Source organism: Rhinolophus hipposideros, assembly GCF_964194185.1.
Source record: "Rhinolophus hipposideros genome assembly, chromosome: X".
Lineage (NCBI taxonomy): Eukaryota > Metazoa > Chordata > Mammalia > Chiroptera > Rhinolophidae > Rhinolophus > Rhinolophus hipposideros.
In genome coordinates this window covers 48122205-48140998 of record NC_138046.1, presented here as the reverse complement: position 1 = coordinate 48140998, position 18794 = coordinate 48122205, and the positions used below count along the sequence as shown (strand labels likewise).

The 18794-nt window shown below is 40.6% G+C and overlaps 1 protein-coding gene across 1 annotated transcript in view; it reads right to left on the bottom strand.

Moving 5' to 3' along the window:
- The window catches only part of GUCY2F (guanylate cyclase 2F, retinal), a gene marked incomplete at both ends in the record, with an annotated part of 147016 nt that extends 129092 nt beyond the window's left edge, over nucleotides 1–17924 (bottom strand). The window contains 8 exon segments of the mRNA XM_081043007.1: nucleotides 770–826; nucleotides 830–924; nucleotides 927–1037; nucleotides 1040–1069; nucleotides 17201–17225; nucleotides 17229–17336; nucleotides 17340–17693; nucleotides 17697–17924. Coding sequence (XP_080899133.1) covers nucleotides 770–826; nucleotides 830–924; nucleotides 927–1037; nucleotides 1040–1069; nucleotides 17201–17225; nucleotides 17229–17336; nucleotides 17340–17693; nucleotides 17697–17924 — 1008 coding nt within the window.
- Nucleotides 17925–18794: the final 870 nt, after the last annotated feature.

Sequence of the window (18794 nt, the reverse complement as noted above, 5' to 3'; positions counted from 1 at the left end):
TCCTTTCTGCTAGCGTAGCCACAGCCGTTATATTAGTGGCCAATGGCCTACGGGTTACAGCTGACGGCCAACTAGCCACAGCTGCTGGCCATCTGATCACAGTTGATGGCCATTTACTACCTGAGCCAGCACCTTTCTATGTGAGGCCGAGAGCCTGGAAACTGTTTTTTGGGGGCTTTGTCCCCACACCTACCTATAGGGATCAAGTACTCCATTATGCTCCTCTGAGCTGTATATTTTGCAAAAGGCATGCTGTCATGGGGCAGGAATATGGTGGTGCAGCAATGCTGCTGACTTGATGCACAAGTCTGATTAATCTTCAGATTCAGTATTGAATGGAAAATTCAAATGCCTACAGACAGAAGCCACACTCTCTAACACAAGCTTTATCAATAATAAAGGTAATATCTTCTTGTACTCCAGCTTTCTTGTTTTCTTGTTGAATTGGTTTAGAACTTGGATCAGAAACAAGAGCTTTTTACTAGGCCCCCTTGAATAGCACTAGTACATGTTAAAGTTTTATTTCCCTCTTCTTAAATATATTTTTCCTTCATGGCTGTATGCTGTCATTGCTTGAAGGTGAAAAAAATTACCCAACAATACGTCTTTGTTTTGTAAATGTTTTCCACAAACAAAAGGTGTTTTTATTTGTGTGTGATTGCCTGTTATTGATTGGGTTCCCTGTGGAACAGAGGCTCCTGATAGAAAAATATTTACCTTACTGATTTTTTAGGTTCTTGCTCATGATAACTTGTGAATCTGCACTTACTTGATCTGACTCCACTTTCTCAGGAATTTCACCTCTAGCTACTGCCTCTGTATAGGCTCAATAGAAGGTCTTTTCTTGGGACTCCACTGTAATGGTCAACAGAGCATTATAGGCTTCCCGGAGTTTTGGGTTATTCCTCAGGACTTGGTAGGGGTATGCTTATATGGTAAATTGTAGAGCAGGGCATCATAGGGAATAAAGACATAGGCTCCATCAGTCATTTTCAGATCATGAACCCATTCCAAGAGATGTGACTGAGTCTTTCCCCAGTCAAGACTGAATGCATACACGTGATGATTACTAAAAGCAAAAAAGCAAGGTTATGAGAGCAATATGTTAGTAAATACAGCACCCAAAACTATAGATTGGGAGAAATAAATACATGTGTTACAACCAATTTGTCAATGATTTCTGTCTTATGGCTCTAAGATGAGCCAGATGTTGAAGCCCTGAGCTGAGGCTGAGGTATGTTCAGGAACTCTGGATTAGGCATAGGGACAAGACAGATATGTCTACAGGTTGCATAACCTAATACTAGACAGGAACAAGAACAATTACAGCAAATAGGAGGTAGCATAAGGAAGCGGCTCGGGAGTTGGAAAACATAGGTTTACTATATCTTAACGTCAGCAGTTATTAGCTGTATACCCTTAGGTAAATCGCATCACCTCTCTCTGCCTCATTCATAAAATAGAGATAATACATATTTGCTTCATAGGATGTTAGTGATGACTAAAGGAGCAATTCATACAATGGGATTAACACATAGCACTCAATAAATAGTAGCTACTCGTATTATTATGCCTAAGAATAAGAAGGCTAGAAGGAGAGAATGGGAGAGATTCCCCCAGCCACTGTTGCTTTTTATTGCCAAACTCCTATATACATTCCAATAGATTTTGACCAACTGTTCCCACCCTTACCAAGATCATTATAAACAATGAATAGTACTAACTCACATTCATCTATAAATGCTACTAATACAGTATTAAGGGTGATATTTTCAATTTTTAAAAATCTAAATTCTCAATAATTGGAATTACTCTGCACTCAATTTAATTCTCCCTAGACTTATGAAACTATGTTGTTTAGCAAGGCGATACTAGAATAGATTAGAGGAGGCCACGGTTAAAGAATGGCAGTTAGGTTATAAGGCTGGAAATCTTATATCCAGTTTTGCCCTTGCCATGCTAAATGAGTTTAGTGTAAGCCCATTTGTGCTTCAGTGCCCACATCTTTAAAATGTAAATTCCAATGTATTTCCCAGGTACAACGAGTAGCTTAATTAGATAATGCCTTGCAAGTATTCTGAGCTCCTTGAAGAAAAGCAAAGGTCCTATTGCCACTGGTAAATATTAATTATACATGCTTATGCAGAACCTTACATCTCAGGAACTGAGTATGCTTAACTACGTTCAATGACTAGTCTTTGGCATTTACATATCTTCTGTTCCCAAAAACTTTTCTTTGCACTTGTCTAATACCCCCAGAAAGTTTCTCTTCTTGAACTAAGCCCCTTCGTTTTCTAAGGTATAACTAGTACATTATGAAGTTCACTTAAATACCACACACACACGCACACACACACACACACACACACACACATCATAACTTGAGTTTCCAAATAACCATTAGCTCCTTCAATACAATTACCTTAAGAGGTTCTATATGTATTCTGATGCCCAAGCCATCCTTTGGATACTCTAGGGATATCTTTGGAGCTAGTTCATGAGCTACACAAGGACTTCTGCTTCCCTTGCTCATAATCATATATTGTATAATGGCAAAATGGAGTGCCAGAGAGGTTTGACAAGGCAAGGGTTGGATTTAGAAAGAGAAACTAGAATCAAAGGCCTCCAACTGCCTGCATTTATCTATACAATTAAACATGAACCAGTTTGGTCAAATTAGTTTGATAAGTGGTCCACTGAGGGGAAAAATTTAGTTAAGTCAGGTGCTTAAGTTGTCCAATTTGTCCAACAGTAGTATTCTTGGCAAATACGTCAGTATTGGCATCTTTCTTCTACAAAAGCAGAGATTAGATTACTTGACCAAGGTTATCCAACAGAGATAGAATTTCATTTAATTTACTTAAAGAAAATTTAAAATTACTTCACTGGATGGAAAATGTTAAACAGAATTAAGTGCTTTGTGTTGGTTGAAATACAGCAATTAATTTTAACACACACTACGTGTTGTGGGTGCTGTAGTGTGCTACCCAGATGCACCCCTCAGGACTGAAGTTGCTGGGAGTGTTAGGAGATGGTAGCTGATGCCTCCCTGGGGACTGCCCTCAGCTGAGGAAAGCCCCAATTCCCAAGGTCACATCACCTCTGTAGTGTGCTGGAGTCAGCTTGCGCTGGTTCATAAGAGCCTATGGTTACATATTCACAGATTTTGTGAACTAGTTAATGTGATATTTGTAAAATGAAATTGGGCATGGTGGCAGTGATGACACAATGGTAATGAGTAAATGCTACAAATCAGGGCTACTTCCCCCCCTGAAGGAGCTGACTATTAAACAATTATTATAACACTACACCCCTTTCTCTGCATCAGCCTATCCTCAATGACTAGTCAACACAAAGATATAAAAGCCAAGACTCCTTACCTCAATTCTGGACAACTCTGAAGATCATCCCATCTCTGGAGCACCTGTTGGGACTGGCTAAGGCCTTTGTTGTAACTGGATGACCATTCAATTCTTCTTTCTGTCCAAGTCTACTGCCCTCTTTCCCTCACAGGTGTTGTCCTTGAAATCATTCCTCCAATAAGCTTCTTGCACACAAATCTCCATCTGACAACTTTTTTCCAGGGCTTCTGACACTGGTTTAGAGCCCCACTGTACACTGAACTGACTTCTATCGTGGCACTTACCAGAAGCATTGCCCTTACTTATTTATGTGAGCCTCAATTATGAAACTGTGAGCTTCTGGGACTGTCTTACTCATCTACATATCCTGGTACATGTTATGCACCCAATGAATGTTGCTTAGATGAATGTTTGAAAATTTCAGAAAGAGAGATTGTGTACTTGGGTATCTTTTGTTGGTTTTCTGAGATAAAAGACATAGGCATATTTGAGTTGTTAGTATGGAGGAACAACTTGAAGTGATATTTGCTAGGCAGATAGATACTACCATGACTGCCTTTAATGCTTTGTGTCATTAAATATGCACAAGACCTGAATCTCTCTTCTTAATTTTCCTTTCATTGGCCCACAATGAGGACATTTCAGACAGAGTCAGATTCTTTATAATTGGAAGGACCTTTTGAAACCATCTAGCTCTTCTCCCTCCCCCCATTAATTTATAGATGAGGAAATGGAAGCCTTGAGAGGGAATGATCACAGGCTCTTCTATTTTTTGCATGGCAAGACCCCGCTATTGAATACAATTAAAGTAGAAAGTATAAATACTGAATTCAAACAACAGCATCTTAATTTAATAAATTGAGTGCTTCGTGAACAGGGATTTGTGGATGCATCTGTTCTGCATGATGATTTCACTAAATAGCTTTATCTCAAAATTACATTCATTAAAATGGGATTTTACCTATAAGTTGTTGTCAGGAAAGGATTAGTGAAAAGAAACCTTAGATCCTAGACAAGGCCTGGGTCAACAGGTGAGCATTGAATAATAGCTATTTGTAAGTTTCCATCCTGATTGTTAACAGTCAGGCCACTCCATAACCAAAACAAGGACCAGAAAATACAAACTCCTGAGATCCCATCTCACCAGGATATGATATTAGCACTTTCTCTGAGCTACCTGAGCCCCACTAGACTGTCTAGCAGCTGTGTCTTTACACTGTGGTATCCACTGTGGCTGGCTGTCTAGGACCCTCTCTTTCACCCTCAATGCTAACAGCAGGAAATGTCAATTACCAAGTCATTCAACTCCCACTTCTCTTCCTATGTTGAAATACTCTGTCCAATATTTCCTTGAGATAGAGGAACTGTGTTTCTCAGAAGACAAACTTTACTTTTTTATTTCTCACTGATTACTGGCTATGGAGTCCTCAATAGAAGAAACTGGACCCAGTTTCACACCTTGTGAGATGGAAATGGTTCCACTAGTTTTTGCTAAAGAAGTCCTTAAAAGTCACATTCACATTGTGAGTCCACAATATTGTTCCAAACCCACAGAACTCCCCATTCTATTGTGTTTGTTCTTAATTTAAACCCCTTTGTGATATTTCCTACTACCAACATCTATTTTAACCAATTTCATTTTAACAAATGTTGAGAGAGAGGGGAGAGTAGGCAAGCCCAAGAAAAAGGGGGTTATATATACAGTGCGATTTATCTCAAGTCTCAAATTCCTCCAGGATTCACCCCATCTAGACGTACTGTGAAAGAAGTAGATTCATACCTTCTTCCTCTCAGTTTTACACTACCCACTCTGTAAAATGGATACATAACAAGGGGTGGGGGGCTCTAGAATCTGCATGTTTTCCTGTCCCCCCTCACCACTGTAATTTAGTGCAGAGGGCCCTCAAAACATACTTTAAGTACACTGCATTAGGCAATGTGTGGCTGTTTATATAAGTTGAGGAAACCTCACCCATTTTCACTTTAAATCCTGAGACCACAACTTACTTAGTTGCCACTACTGCTGAATTGGTCCAAGTAGCTCAATATGATGTTAGATACATATTCCAGTCAATAGCCACTCTGTCTGCATCAGATCATGTTTTTTCATACCCAGTAGAACTGGTAGAGCAAGTACATTTATTGCTTCACATTGTTGCCCAGCTTGAGATAAGTTTTTTAATATTTCTCTACACCTTGCAACATATTTTCTTCAACTTTTCCGAAACTTCTGTATAGACAAGGGCTCTTAAATGCAGTAAGCCTCAGTGTTTAGAGATTTCCTCTTATGCTAGGTCTTCAATAATTTTATCATTACTGATAGTGGACCCATTTATGAAAGCAATTTTTTCTTTCACCATTTATAGTCACTTACATTTATCTGTACCAAATCCTATACCAAATTCCCTATCGAGACTAAGACTCTTGGTCATAACATTATCAGTATCACTATTGTTATTACTGGTAGGAAAACAGGGTTTGGTACCCTGAGACACTTAAAAGAATTTCATCAGTGGTTCCAAAAGTTGAGAAAGAAAAATGGAAGGGCTGAATCATACACCATACACAGAACATGGGATCTCAAATGAGTATGCCATAAGGGGCACACCTCAAGTGGACAGGAGGCGGTAGAGCATAAGTCTTTTCATTAGACCAGTGATTTTCAAACTGTGGACCCTGGACCAGCAGCATCAGCAACACTGTGAACTGGCTAGAAATGCAAATTCTGGGGCCCAACTCAGCCCTCTTGAATCAGAAAGTATGGAGGAACGACCCAGTAATCTGTGTTTTACTAAGACCTCTGGTACACACCTAGTTTGAAAGGTACTGCTTTAGACCAACCTGAATATATATCCTGGCTTTCCCATTCACCAGCTATAGGACATTGGGCAAGTTATTTAACCTCTCAGCCTCAGAAATCTCATCTATAAAGTGTGTTAAATAATAATTGGCCTTACTTTATAGGGATGTTGCAATAATTGAATGAGACAGTCCATGCAAAGCCCTTGCAAAATGACTAGCACATAATAAACTCTCAATAAATAAATTATCTATTGTCATTGTTGTTACTATCTGTCATGCGGGGGACCCTGTTCACTGCGCCATTTGTCGTGCGGGGCGTCCGGCGGGGTCTCAGCTCCCGCTCCCCACATAAGAACGCAGGACATGGTGAGGCCAAAAAGGAACACCCACGGAGCCATAAGTAGGGGAGTCATATCACTATATTCTCGCCAGCGGCATCCGCCTCTCTGCAATCTGCTCTTGCTAGCCCCCATTTTTTCTGCTAGCGTAGCCACAGCAGTTATATTGGCCAATGGCTTACGGGATACAGCTGACGGCCAACTAGCCAAAGCTGATGGCCATCTGATTACAGTTGATGGCCATTTACTACCCAAGCTAGCACCTTTCTATGTGACGCCGAGAGCCTCGAAACTGCTTTTTGGGGCTTTGTCCCCACACTATCTTATGCACAGTAATCTTCAATAGATGGAAAGAGGCTAGCCAGATTCCTGGCAATAAAATAGTAATGTGGTATCTACTTTTGGAAGAACAAAAGAAGGCCATTCTGATTGTGTCCTATTTACTGAGCATCATATTGTAATGAAGAATTCCCAATTTAGAAGGATTTAAAGGAATCCCTAAATGGTTCAACAACCTAGTAAGCCCAAATTGAAAGGATTTCACAATTAGCCAAGCATTGATAGGCAAAAAGATGAGGAGAGGAGAGGAGAGGAGGGCTTGCTAGGCTTTGAGAGAATTAGCAAAAGAACCTCTTCAGGATAACTGCAATCCCACAGGTGTTCTGCCTAGGAATGGATGCTATTTTGTCCCATTGGATAAAAACTTCCATCAGAGCTCATGGTTAAAGGATCAGAGTGAACTGGATTTGGCCCTGGTGCCCATTCAGATTCCCTTGTGCAGGACACAACCTACGTAACTACACAACATCCCTAAGTGTAACATGAGGGCTTTGTTTTTTTACTAATATCTCTCCTATTTGACTTTTTCACAAACAAAGATAATTGGTAACTGCATCTGAAGTTTAAAGGAAATGAGCTAATATTCTGGGAGACTATGTAACCACCCTTCTCTGGGACTTCATTTACCCCATTCTTTGGTGTTAATAACACCTACACCTAACAACTTGTTATGTGAGACTCATGGGTGTTATAAAATTGGAAAGAAAATACCCATCTCTTCTTCCGGGTTTTACACAATCTTCTTTCAGCACCTTGTAGAGTATGTGAAGGAAAAGTCAGCAAAAGGTTCACGTCATCAAAATGGTGGCGTCAGCTGAGCCTCTGTAAAGCTCCCCTGGAATTTACAACTAATCGAACAACAATAACACCACAAAGGACTCCCTGCAAAGCAGACAGGGAAGATAAAGAAGCCGAGTACTGAATTCAACTGAAGGTTGGAGAATCGCGCAAGCGGGAGAAGGGGGAAGGGAGAAGTGCAGAGACGGAGCCGCGCGGGTGCAGGATGCAGACCTAGCTCAGTGCTCTGAGCTCACTGCATCTCGGAACTACCGCAGCTGCGGGAGAGGGAAGAATTCGAACTCCTATGGCTCTGCTTATGACCCACAGGGCTGAGGGGACAGCATATAACATGGCTGAACCCAACGCTAATGGCAGAGAAAAGACTGAGGGAAGAAGGCTGAAAACGGCGGTTAAGGCCCTCACTGCCCAGCGGAGAACGGAAGCCTTAGGCATTGAGACTAGCCGCCCAGCCCCCACCTGCCCGGTGCTAGAAGCGGAACAGTAGCAGTGTCAGATCAAAAGAACAGAATATTTGCTGTTCTGAGAACGGTGGACCACAGAAACAGATTCGCACCACAACTAGTTCCAAAAAAGGGGAAGGAGCTATGCAAGCGGGACCGGCTGTGGTGGTGGTCGCCACCATTGCTCTGGGCCACCTCTCACAACTCACCCCGTCCCTGGCCCCACCTATCTGGGTGGATTCCTGCAGGAGTGAACGGAACTGCAGAAAGATACGGGCTCTGAATCTGGTGCAGAAAGAGCTTTAGAACTTCAAAAGTTCTCCGCATTCCCACAGAGATGTGGCGCCCTATGACCCAGGCAAACTATTAAAAGAGGAGAAACCGGTCTCTCAGGGAATCCCCCCATTGTGTGAGAAGCTGGAATAGTGCAGAGAAAACATAGCACTACTGTGTGAGAGAGGGGAAAAAAGGCTGCAGTCGGAGTGAAAATAAAACATTCTACCAACAAGTACTGGAAAACAAAAGAAAGACCTCTTCCTATCAACCTACGGGAGTGCAAAACTTCCTATCACTACGGGAGTGCAAAAGCCACTCCCGTAGATGTCTAGGAAGAGAAATAATAAATCAGTAATTGCCATTAATAACCAAGGCAACAAGACAGCTCAGAAAGAAAGTGAAAAGTCTCCAAAAAAAGAACTTAAAGATATGGAACTATGTGACTTAAAAGACAGAGAATTCAAGATTGCAGTTCTGAAAAATCTCAATGATATGTAAGAAAACACAGAAAGGCAATTTAATGAACTCAGACACAATCAAAGAATAACATGAGCATTTTACGAAAGAGATTGAAACTTTAAAAAAGACCCAAATAGAATTTCTGGAGATTAAGAACTCAAGAGAAGAAATAAAGAATGAAATAGCCAGCTTAGGTAGTAGAGTTAACCAGATGGAGGAAAGAATCAGTGACATCGAAGATAGAACCTGGAAATTACAAAGATAGAAGAAGAAAGACACTTGAGACTTAAAAGAAGTGAAAAAAATCTACAAGAACTTTCTGACTCTATCAGAAAGAGCAATATAAGAATAATGGGCATATCAGAAGGAGAAGAAAGAGAGAAGGGAACAGAGAATATATTCAAACAAATTATTGATGAGAACTTCCCAAACTTGTGGACAGAACTGGATCCTCGAATCCAAAAGCAAATAGAACACCTAATTACCTCATCCCAACAGACCTCCTCCAAGGGACATTGTATTGAAGCTGTCTAAAATTAACGCCAAAGAAAGAATCCTCAAGGCAGCCAGGGAAAAGAAGACGGTATCCTACAAAGAAAGCCCATTAGATTATGTTCAGATTTTCCAGCAGAAACTCTACAAGCCAGGAGGAGTTGGAACCAAATATTCAAAATATTAAAAGAGAAATTATGAGCCAAGATTAATATATCCCACAAAGATATCCTTTAGATATGAAGGAGGAATAAAGACCTTTCCGGACATACAGAAGCTGAGGGAATTTTCTAACACACGACCTGCACTACAAAAAATACTAAAGGAGGCTATTCAACCACCATCAACAGAAACAATTCTGGCAACCAAAACATAAAAAGGGGGAGAGTAGAGGCCTGAACCAGAGTATGGGAATGGAGAAAGTAAGCGTGCTGAAGAAAATGGAATACTCTAAATATCAAACTTTCTTTTACATAAACTTAAGGGTAATCACTCAAAAAAATCCAGAACTGAAATATATACTGTAATAAAAGAAGAAACAGAGGGAAACATCATAGAATACCACCACACAGAAATAATAGACAACAAAAAGACAGAGAAACTATGGAGACACAGACCTAAAAGAAAACTAAAGATAGAATGACAAAAAATCCTCACATATCAATAATCACCCTAAATGTAAATGGACTGAACTCAACAATAAAAAGGCACAGATTAGCAGATTGGATCAAAAAACTAAACCCAACTATATGTTGTCTCCAAGAGACACATCTCAGCTACAAGGACAAGCATAGACTCAAAGTGAAAGGGTGGAAATTGATACTCCAAGAAAATGGTACCCAGAGAAAATCAGGTGTACCCATAATGATATCATATGAAAGAGACTTCAAGGTGAAAAAAAACAAGGGACAAAGATGGAGATTTCATAATGGTAAAGGGGACTATACAACAAGAAGACATAACACTCATCAATATGTATGCCCCCAATGAGGAAGCACCAAAATATACCAAGCAACTACTAAAAGAACTAAAGGGAGAAATTGACCAAAACACAATTATATAGGGGACTAAATACATCATTGACAGCTATGGATAGATCATCCAAAAGAAAATAAATAACAAAATAGCAGCCCTAAATGACACGTTAGGTGAAATGGATAATTGACATATATAGAGCACTTCATCCTAAAACTTCAGACTATACATTCTTTTCGAGTGTACATGGAACATTCTCAAGGATAGACCATATATTGGGACATAAAATCAGCCTCAGCAAATTTAAGAAGATTGAAATCATACCAAGCATATTCTCTGATCACAAGGCTTTGAAATTGGATATCAACAGCAAAAAGAAAGCAGGAAAAAAACCACAAATATATGGAGATTAAAGAACATACTTCTAAAGAACGACTGGGTCAAAGAAGAAATTAGAGGAGAGATCAGAAGATACATCAAAATCCCAAAGGCTGTTTTTAAAGAAATAGAACAAAAAATCATCAGATTTGTTTGGAACCACAAAAGACCCTGAATAGCCAAAGCAATCTTAAGAAAAAAGAACAATTCTGGAGTTATCCCACTCCCTGACTTTAGCTTCTACTACAGGGCTACAATAATAAAAAAAGCATAGTATTGGCAGAAAAACAGACACATAGACCAATGGAATAGAAATGGGAACGCAGAAATAAAACCACATAAATGTGGACAGATAGTTTTTGACAAAGAAGTTAAAAACATACAATGGACAGCCTCTTCAATAAATGATGCTGGGGAAATTAAATAGCCACGTGCAAAAGAATGAAACTGGACTGCTATCTGTCACCATGTACCAAAATTAATTCAAAATGGATCAAAGATTTCAGCATAAGACCTGACACAATAAACTGCATTGAGAAAACATAGGTACTAAACTTATTGCCCTTGGGTTCAAAGAGCATTTTATGAATTTGACTCCGAAAGCAATGGACGTGAAAGCTAAAATAAACAAATGGGACTATATGAAATTTAAAAGCTTCTGCACAGCAGAAGAAACCATCGACAAAATAAAGAGGCAACCAACTGAATGGGAGAAGATTTTTGCAAACAGTGCCTCTGATAAGGGGTTAATCTCCAAAATATACAAGAAACTCATGAAACTCAGCAACAAAAAAACAAACAACCCAATTGAAAAATGGGGAGAGGACCTCAAGAGACATTTCTCCAAAGAGGACATACAAATGGCAAATAAAGATATGAAAAAATGCTCAACATCACAAATCATCAGAGAAATGCAAATAAAAACCACAATGAGATATCACCTCACCCCGGTGAGAATGGCTTTCATCAATAAGACAAATAGTCACAAGTGTTGGAGAGGCTGTGGAGAAAAAGGAACCCTCATACACTGTTGGTGGGAATCCAGACTGTTGCAGCCGTTTTGGAAGGCAGTGTCGAGGTTCCTCAAAAAATTATGAATAACTCAACTCAACTCCAAAAAAACAAGCAACCCAATTAAAAAATGGGCAGAGGACTTGAGGAGACATTTTTCTAAAAAGGACATACAGAAGGCAAGAAGACATATGAAGAAATGCTCAACCTCACTAACCATCAGAGAAATGCAAATAAAAACCACAATGAGATACCACCTCACTCCAGTCAAAATGGCTATCATCAATAAATCAACAAACAACAAATGCTGGCGCGGATGTGGAGAAAAGGGAACGCTAGTGCACTGTTGGTGGTATTGCAGAATAGTGCAGCCACTATGGAAAACAGTATGGAGGTATCTCAGGAATCTGAAAATGGAACTACCCTATGATCCAGTAATTCCACTCCTAGGCATCTACCCGGAGAAATCCAAAACTCCAATTCAAAAATCAGTATGCACTCCTATGTTTATTGCAGCACTATACACAATAGCTAAGACATGGAAACAACCGAAATGCCCATCGGTAGATGACTGGATTAAGATGCTGTGGTACATTTATACAATGGAGTATTACGCTGCCATAAAGAAGAAAGAAATCTTATCATTTGCAGCAACATGGATGGATCTAGAGAACATTATGTTAAGTGAAATAAGTCAGAAAGAGAAAGACAAGTACCATATGATCTCAATTATATGTGGAATCTAAAGAAAAGACTATGTGAATGAACTAATCAGAAACAGTTTTGGGGACACAAAGAAAAAACCGAGAGTTGTTAGATGGGTGTGTATGTGGGGGGTGGGGATAAGGGGAAAGGTGAAGGGATTTGGAAGCTGCTGGTAACCACAAGATGGCCTCAGGGTTTTTTTGAAAATTAATTTGGGGAAGGTATTCAATAATGTTGTAAAGATTTTGTTGGGCATCCGATGGACATGCGTCCTATTTGGGAGACCACCTCAGGGATACTGTGGATGCCTGATCATGGCATTGTACACCAGAAGCTAAACATTAATGAATGCCAATTATAATTTTATATATATAATGTGATGGTTCAGTGTGAGGTCGGAGGGATAGTGGGTGGGGGGAGGGGGGTTCACAGTGTGAGGGATATAAATGATGAACGTCTAAGTATTACCTTGTCTTGTACACCTGAAACTAATAAAAAATAATAATAAATAAATAAAAAATTATGAATAGAATTACCATATGACCCAGCAATCCCTCTCCTGGTTATGTACCCAAAAAATTTGAAAACATTTATCCATAAAGACTTCTGTGCTCCAATGTTCATTGCAGCTTTGTTTTCGGTGACCAAGACATGGAATCAATCAAAATGTCCTTCGATAGATGAATGGATAAAGAAGTTGTGGTATATATACACAATGGAATACTATTCAGCGGTAAGAAAAGATGATATAGGAACATTTGTGACAACATGGATGGATTTTGAGAGTATAATGCTAAGCGAAATAAGTCAGACAGAAAAAGCAGAGAACCCTATGATTTCACTGATAGGTGGTATATAAACCAAAAACAACAAAAGAACAAGACAAACAAATGAGAAACAAAAACTCATAGACACAGACAATAGTCTAGTGGTTACCAGAGGGTAAGAGGTTTGGGGGGTGGGAGATGAGGGTAAGGGGGATCAAATATATGGTGATGTAAGGAGACCTGACTCTTGGTGGTGAACACACAATGGGTTTTATAGATGATGGAATACAGAACTGTACACCTGAAATCTATGTAATTTCACTAACAATTGTCACCCCAATAAATTAAAAAATATATGAAAAAGAAAGAAAATACCCATCTCCTCGATAATCCTGAGGATTAAATGAGATTATCTATATGCAAATACCTTGTAAATTCTAAAGGGTGTTCACATGTAAAGTGGTATTATGGTTGCTTTCATTGTCTCTACAGCAGCATCTAACAACCTCCTTGTTTTTTCCTTTCCCAAGACCCACAACTATTATTATTGTTATCATATTTACTATTAAATTTTATCATTGTCTTTGTATTTTATGAGCATAATTTAGACCTGTGTCTGAGAAAGGCTGTACTTCTCACTCCAGTAAGGTTCCAATGACATTTCCTAACTGGAAACATACATTTAGAAGAAAGAGAAGTGGCATACCAGCCAGCAGTTGTCTAGCTTTCTCTCCCCTTCCTCCCACCACTGTTCCTCACTACTACCACAACATAGGGCTGCGGTCACTGTTACTGAGAGCAGATCTGACAAAACCAATCTTCCAACTATTTCTATTACTTCCAAATATTGCCAGGCCTCTCCAGGTAATGTGATCCTTTTCCTCTGTATTTTGTGTATCACAAAACGTCCTTCTCTGAAGGCTTTCTTGGGAGTGCACAGTGTTAAAAATTCGCCTCATATGCAGCAGACTAGGGGATGCCAGGCCCTGCTTGCCTCAGCTCTTCTCAGCTGTCACACCAAAACCTTGGTGACTTTTCAGTCAAGACAGATAACAGCTAGGAATACTTTAGCAGTCTCAGTCCTACCAGTTGAGAAGGGCTAGAAAATCATCTAGAGATTTGATCTGGTATGTGCTGTGCCTGGTGTATTGTAACTTTCCTCACTGCTCTGTTGGCCCAATCCATACTCATTGGCTTCTGGCTCATTTTCTGATGGGACTGGAGATATGCCCTGAACCGTAGGCTACTTAGCTAAAGTCCTGATACTCTATTTATGTTCATACTTTGAATCCTACTTTTCATACTCCCAGAGGCTGCAGCACTGCTGTCAATGGAGGATCAAGTGTACAACAAGCCTATCTTACTTTAAGACTCACTCTCCTTCTGCAACTCCTATTGTCACATCCCATCCACCACTTGGTGTGCCTTCAGATGCCAACAACTGGCTGTATCAAGTGTGAGTAAGTATCACACACTCTTTTGTACATTTGCATACTGAGCTACCAAAGGTCATACTAAGGGCACAACCTAATTTACGGCTCAGTTTCCCTGCACATCACCTGCTCCCTACCCACCCACCTACATTCTGACTCATGTTGCTGAGGTTGCAGCATGCCTCATCCAAGTCTGCTATGTTTTATCAGAAAGCTGAGACAAAGTCCTGGAGTGCACAGTTTTGTCTTCATTCCCCCTTTCTCTCCCTTTCTGAGTCCCTACTTCACTTCCTGTTGCTGCTCTTCCTACCCAGGGTCTTCTTTTGCTCCATAACCACATACCTTCCTCTCTGGCTTTTTTCCCCCCAATTCTTAAAATTTCCATTCCTTTAGAGGGCTGATCCATACCGTTTCAAACAAAACAATCTGATTAACCAAACTCATATTAAGACAAAAATAACTGGTAACTTAAAGTAAGGAATATTCATTTGCATTTTCATTAACTTAAAGCAGTAGTTCTTTACTCTGGCTACATTTTACAAGCAACTGGGAAGCTATTTAAAATACCTTTGCTGGGGCCCCCATCAGAATCTGTCAGACCATCAGAATCTCTGGAGGTGGCACTCTGGCACTAACCATTTCAAAAAGGTGTCCATTGTGCCCCAACCTCTGGGGGCACTGTAATTCCTAAAGGAATGAATCTCTAATAGAAGGGCAATAATGTGTACCTTTGGTACCTCCTTGCCTCAAAGGCAAGCACTCTGTAGGTGGTCAGCACTCGGTCATATCTTTGCTCAGAGTGACAGCCCAAAGAGCTTGGATTCATTTAACATTTCATGGTAGAGGCCAAAATACTATTTTGAAAAGTATATTATTTAGAATAGGTGGGATGTGAAACACTCATGGAATGTAAACTTGCAGGAGACACTGGGCTTGTAACATATGATGATTTGTAACATATTATAAAGTTATGACATTAAATATGTTAGCCTGTTTCTGATATGGCTCCTCTATGGAAATGGTTTTATATCTTTAAAAATAATTCTGTGCTGTGTTTTGAAAGTATCAACTCTATTATAAAATCATCAGAGCCACACTGATTGCTTAACATTGTAAGATCTTGTAGACTGGAGCTGGAAGCAGAATACTGTAGTTCCTGGAACTAAAAATTCTTGCCCTCATCCTTCAATAATGATCATAATTAAGGTCCAATACTCGAGACACTTGAAACTTAAAATGGAATTCTGGGTATGGGCCAGCCCTAAACTGGACCATTCTCTAACAAACCCATTGTTATGTTAAGGAAATGACTAGGACTAGGACTAATCCTAGAAGTAATCAGTTTGACAATGTAGCGTCTGAGCTGTCTGTCCTAAAGGAGTGGAGTAGCTGCACTGAGGAAATGAGCAGTGTTCCCAAAAATCACTGTCACATTCTAAAAAAAGGTATAGTGGAGATTTTTAAAATTAGAATGGAAAAAATTCAAAACCAAGTGTCACAAGGGCTTGCAATAAGTGTAAGTAAAAGACATTTGATTAAAAAGAACCAGGAAAGGGGCTGGTCCGTTGGCTCAGGCAGTTGGAGCTCTGTGCTCCTAATGCGAAAAGTTGCCGGTTCGATTCCGACATGGGCCAGTGGGCTCTCAACCACATGGTTGCCGGTTCAACTCCTCAACTCCCGCAAGGGATGGTGGGCTGTGCCCCCGGCAACTAGCAACGGCAATGGCAACTGGACCTGGAGCTGAGCTGCACCCTCCACAATTAAGACAGAAAAGACAACAACTTGACTTGGAAAAAAGTCCTGGAAGTGCACACTGTTCCCCAATAAAGTCCTGTTCCCCTTCCCCAATAAAAATCTTTTAAAAAAGGACCAGGGAAGACCCCCTTCCCCAAAATGCACCCAACATGCCCTGGTGATAATAATTAAGTGGGTTAGTCCAAAGTGCTTCATACTTTGTCCATTGTCTCTGCAAGAATCATCTTTGAACATAAAACTTCTCTTGGAAGTGGAAAGAGTAAAATTTAGATGGTCTTATTTAAATATGCTTTCACTTATCAGCCAGGACCCTCCATACCTGCTAGTTGTGTGCTGCAGAGAAAGAAGCCCTGCTTTTGGGGTGGAGGGCATCCATTTGGGAGTCTAGAGAAGACAGGTTCTAAGTGAGATGTGATGACACAAGGGCCTTGGGCACCTGTGATGGAAAATACCCAGAAGGGAGTGAAAGGCTAGTGTCTAGTCCCTTAAATGACTAAACAAAAATGGAGCTATAAGAATACCCCTCTTTGGTTAATCTGAAACTACCAGGGTCCTAAGGGAATAGAGGGTGTGTGGCTATAAGTTACTCTTGATGCTATTCTTCCCCACCCTGGTGCTAAGAGCAGGCACTGGCACCCAAGGGCATTTTGACCTCAGAATTCTTTGTACCTTTATTTAGTTCACAAAATAGGCTCTGTTGAAGCAGCACAGGTTTGGGGCCTGCGTGTTAGTGAAAGAGGGCAAATACATGAAGAACTTGGTAGTAGTAATGCACTATCCTAGGGCATGAGGGTAGGAAACTTTTTGTAGATTGTAATGTCTTTCACTGAAGCCACGTTTAAACCTCAGCCAGGAGAAAGCACTCACTGCAAATTCTGTCCGCCTGTCGAATCTACTGGAGAGCTTTCCAAATGCTTTGGCTGTCTTGTGCTGTGGTCAGGACGACCCCTACAGGTAGGCCACGGCTCCGAAGAGCATTTGAAACTTGATTGGCTGTGTGTACTCAAATGTCCTCATCTGAGGAAATTACTCCAGCATGAGCCCATTGGAAATATTTCATGACCAGCACCCGTATGGGAAAAGGGAGTGTCTGAGAAAAGGTCGGGTCGCTATTTTTATTGTCTAATTCATAATTCACACAAGCCCAAGAGAAAATCCCTTTGTCCCCGCTGTTTCCCAGGAGTGAGGCTGCTTCGCAGTAGCCAGGGTTGACAGGTCCAATAAATCCTGAGGCCATCTGGTGGTAAGAAATGAAACTGGAGAGGGCTCTTGAAGTCTGACAATCTTCATTAGGAATCACATACTCAAAAGAGTAACCCAGGTCAAATGATGGGTCCCTGATGATCTGCTCAGTGGCTAATCAAGCAGCAAGCTCAGGCAGGGCCTTTGAAAACAATGGATCACAAGCCCAAGGACCCTCTACCCCTATCTTGTAGGGGGGTGCCCACATCTGCTGCAGGAAGGATGTGAGGGCCAGGAGGCACAAGCACCACAGGAGCTTGAATGATGCAAGGCCAGGGTGTCCTCGCTGTCTTCTGGGAGCCGTAAACCAGAGCATAAGGTGAGAGAAAGGCCAGGATCCCAAGAACATAGCCTTCCTGTTTCCAGCAAGCGAATGAGGAGGTATTGAAAGGTTAGTCTGTTTTCCTGAAATAGACAGTGGTGTTTCCAAATGCCTGTCAATCAGAGGGAAAGATGTGTTACTCACATTATTCCTGAGGCTTCTGGAAATATGTATGGGTTATGAACAAATGGGAATGTTCACCCAATGTTCACACTTTGTGTAAACAGTGGATGGATGTTCCACCTACTGAGACTCTTCCTTCTTCTCTATCCCCACATTCAATCCATCACCAAGTCCTATTGATTCAACTTCAGTAGTAACTGCCCACCCCACAGTATTGTGAGGATTACATGGGTTAACATATGTACAGTAAACACTTATAATGTGATCTGGTACGTTGTTAGGGTTATATTAGTGATATTCTCAATACTATAGTTATAAACATGTCCACTTTTCTCCACCATACTGCCCTCTTGGAGAGAGACAAAGATGTAAACAGATAACGGCAATGTAGGGTAAAAAGTGCTATGATTGAAGTAGCCCAGACAGAGGAAGACAGAGAGGATCATGCAAACCCAGATTTCAGGGAAGGGGAGGAGGGAGGAGGGAGGAAAGAAGAGGAGGAACATCTGAGTTGAGTATTGAAAGAAAAGCGAGCCAGGTGAATGGGGTTTTGAGGGAGGTTAGTGCTAGGAGCCTTTCAGGCAGAAGGAACAGCATGCAGCAAGACACATGGGTAAAAAAAAAAAAAAATGTTCGAGTCTCAGAATTCCAAGCCATTTGTTCTGCTCAGGTCTGTAATGACAGCCAAGGTAGGGACCAGATTGCCAACTCATATATGCCATTCATAGGTTTTTGGATGTAATCCTGTGAACAATGGTTTTAAGCAGAGAAATG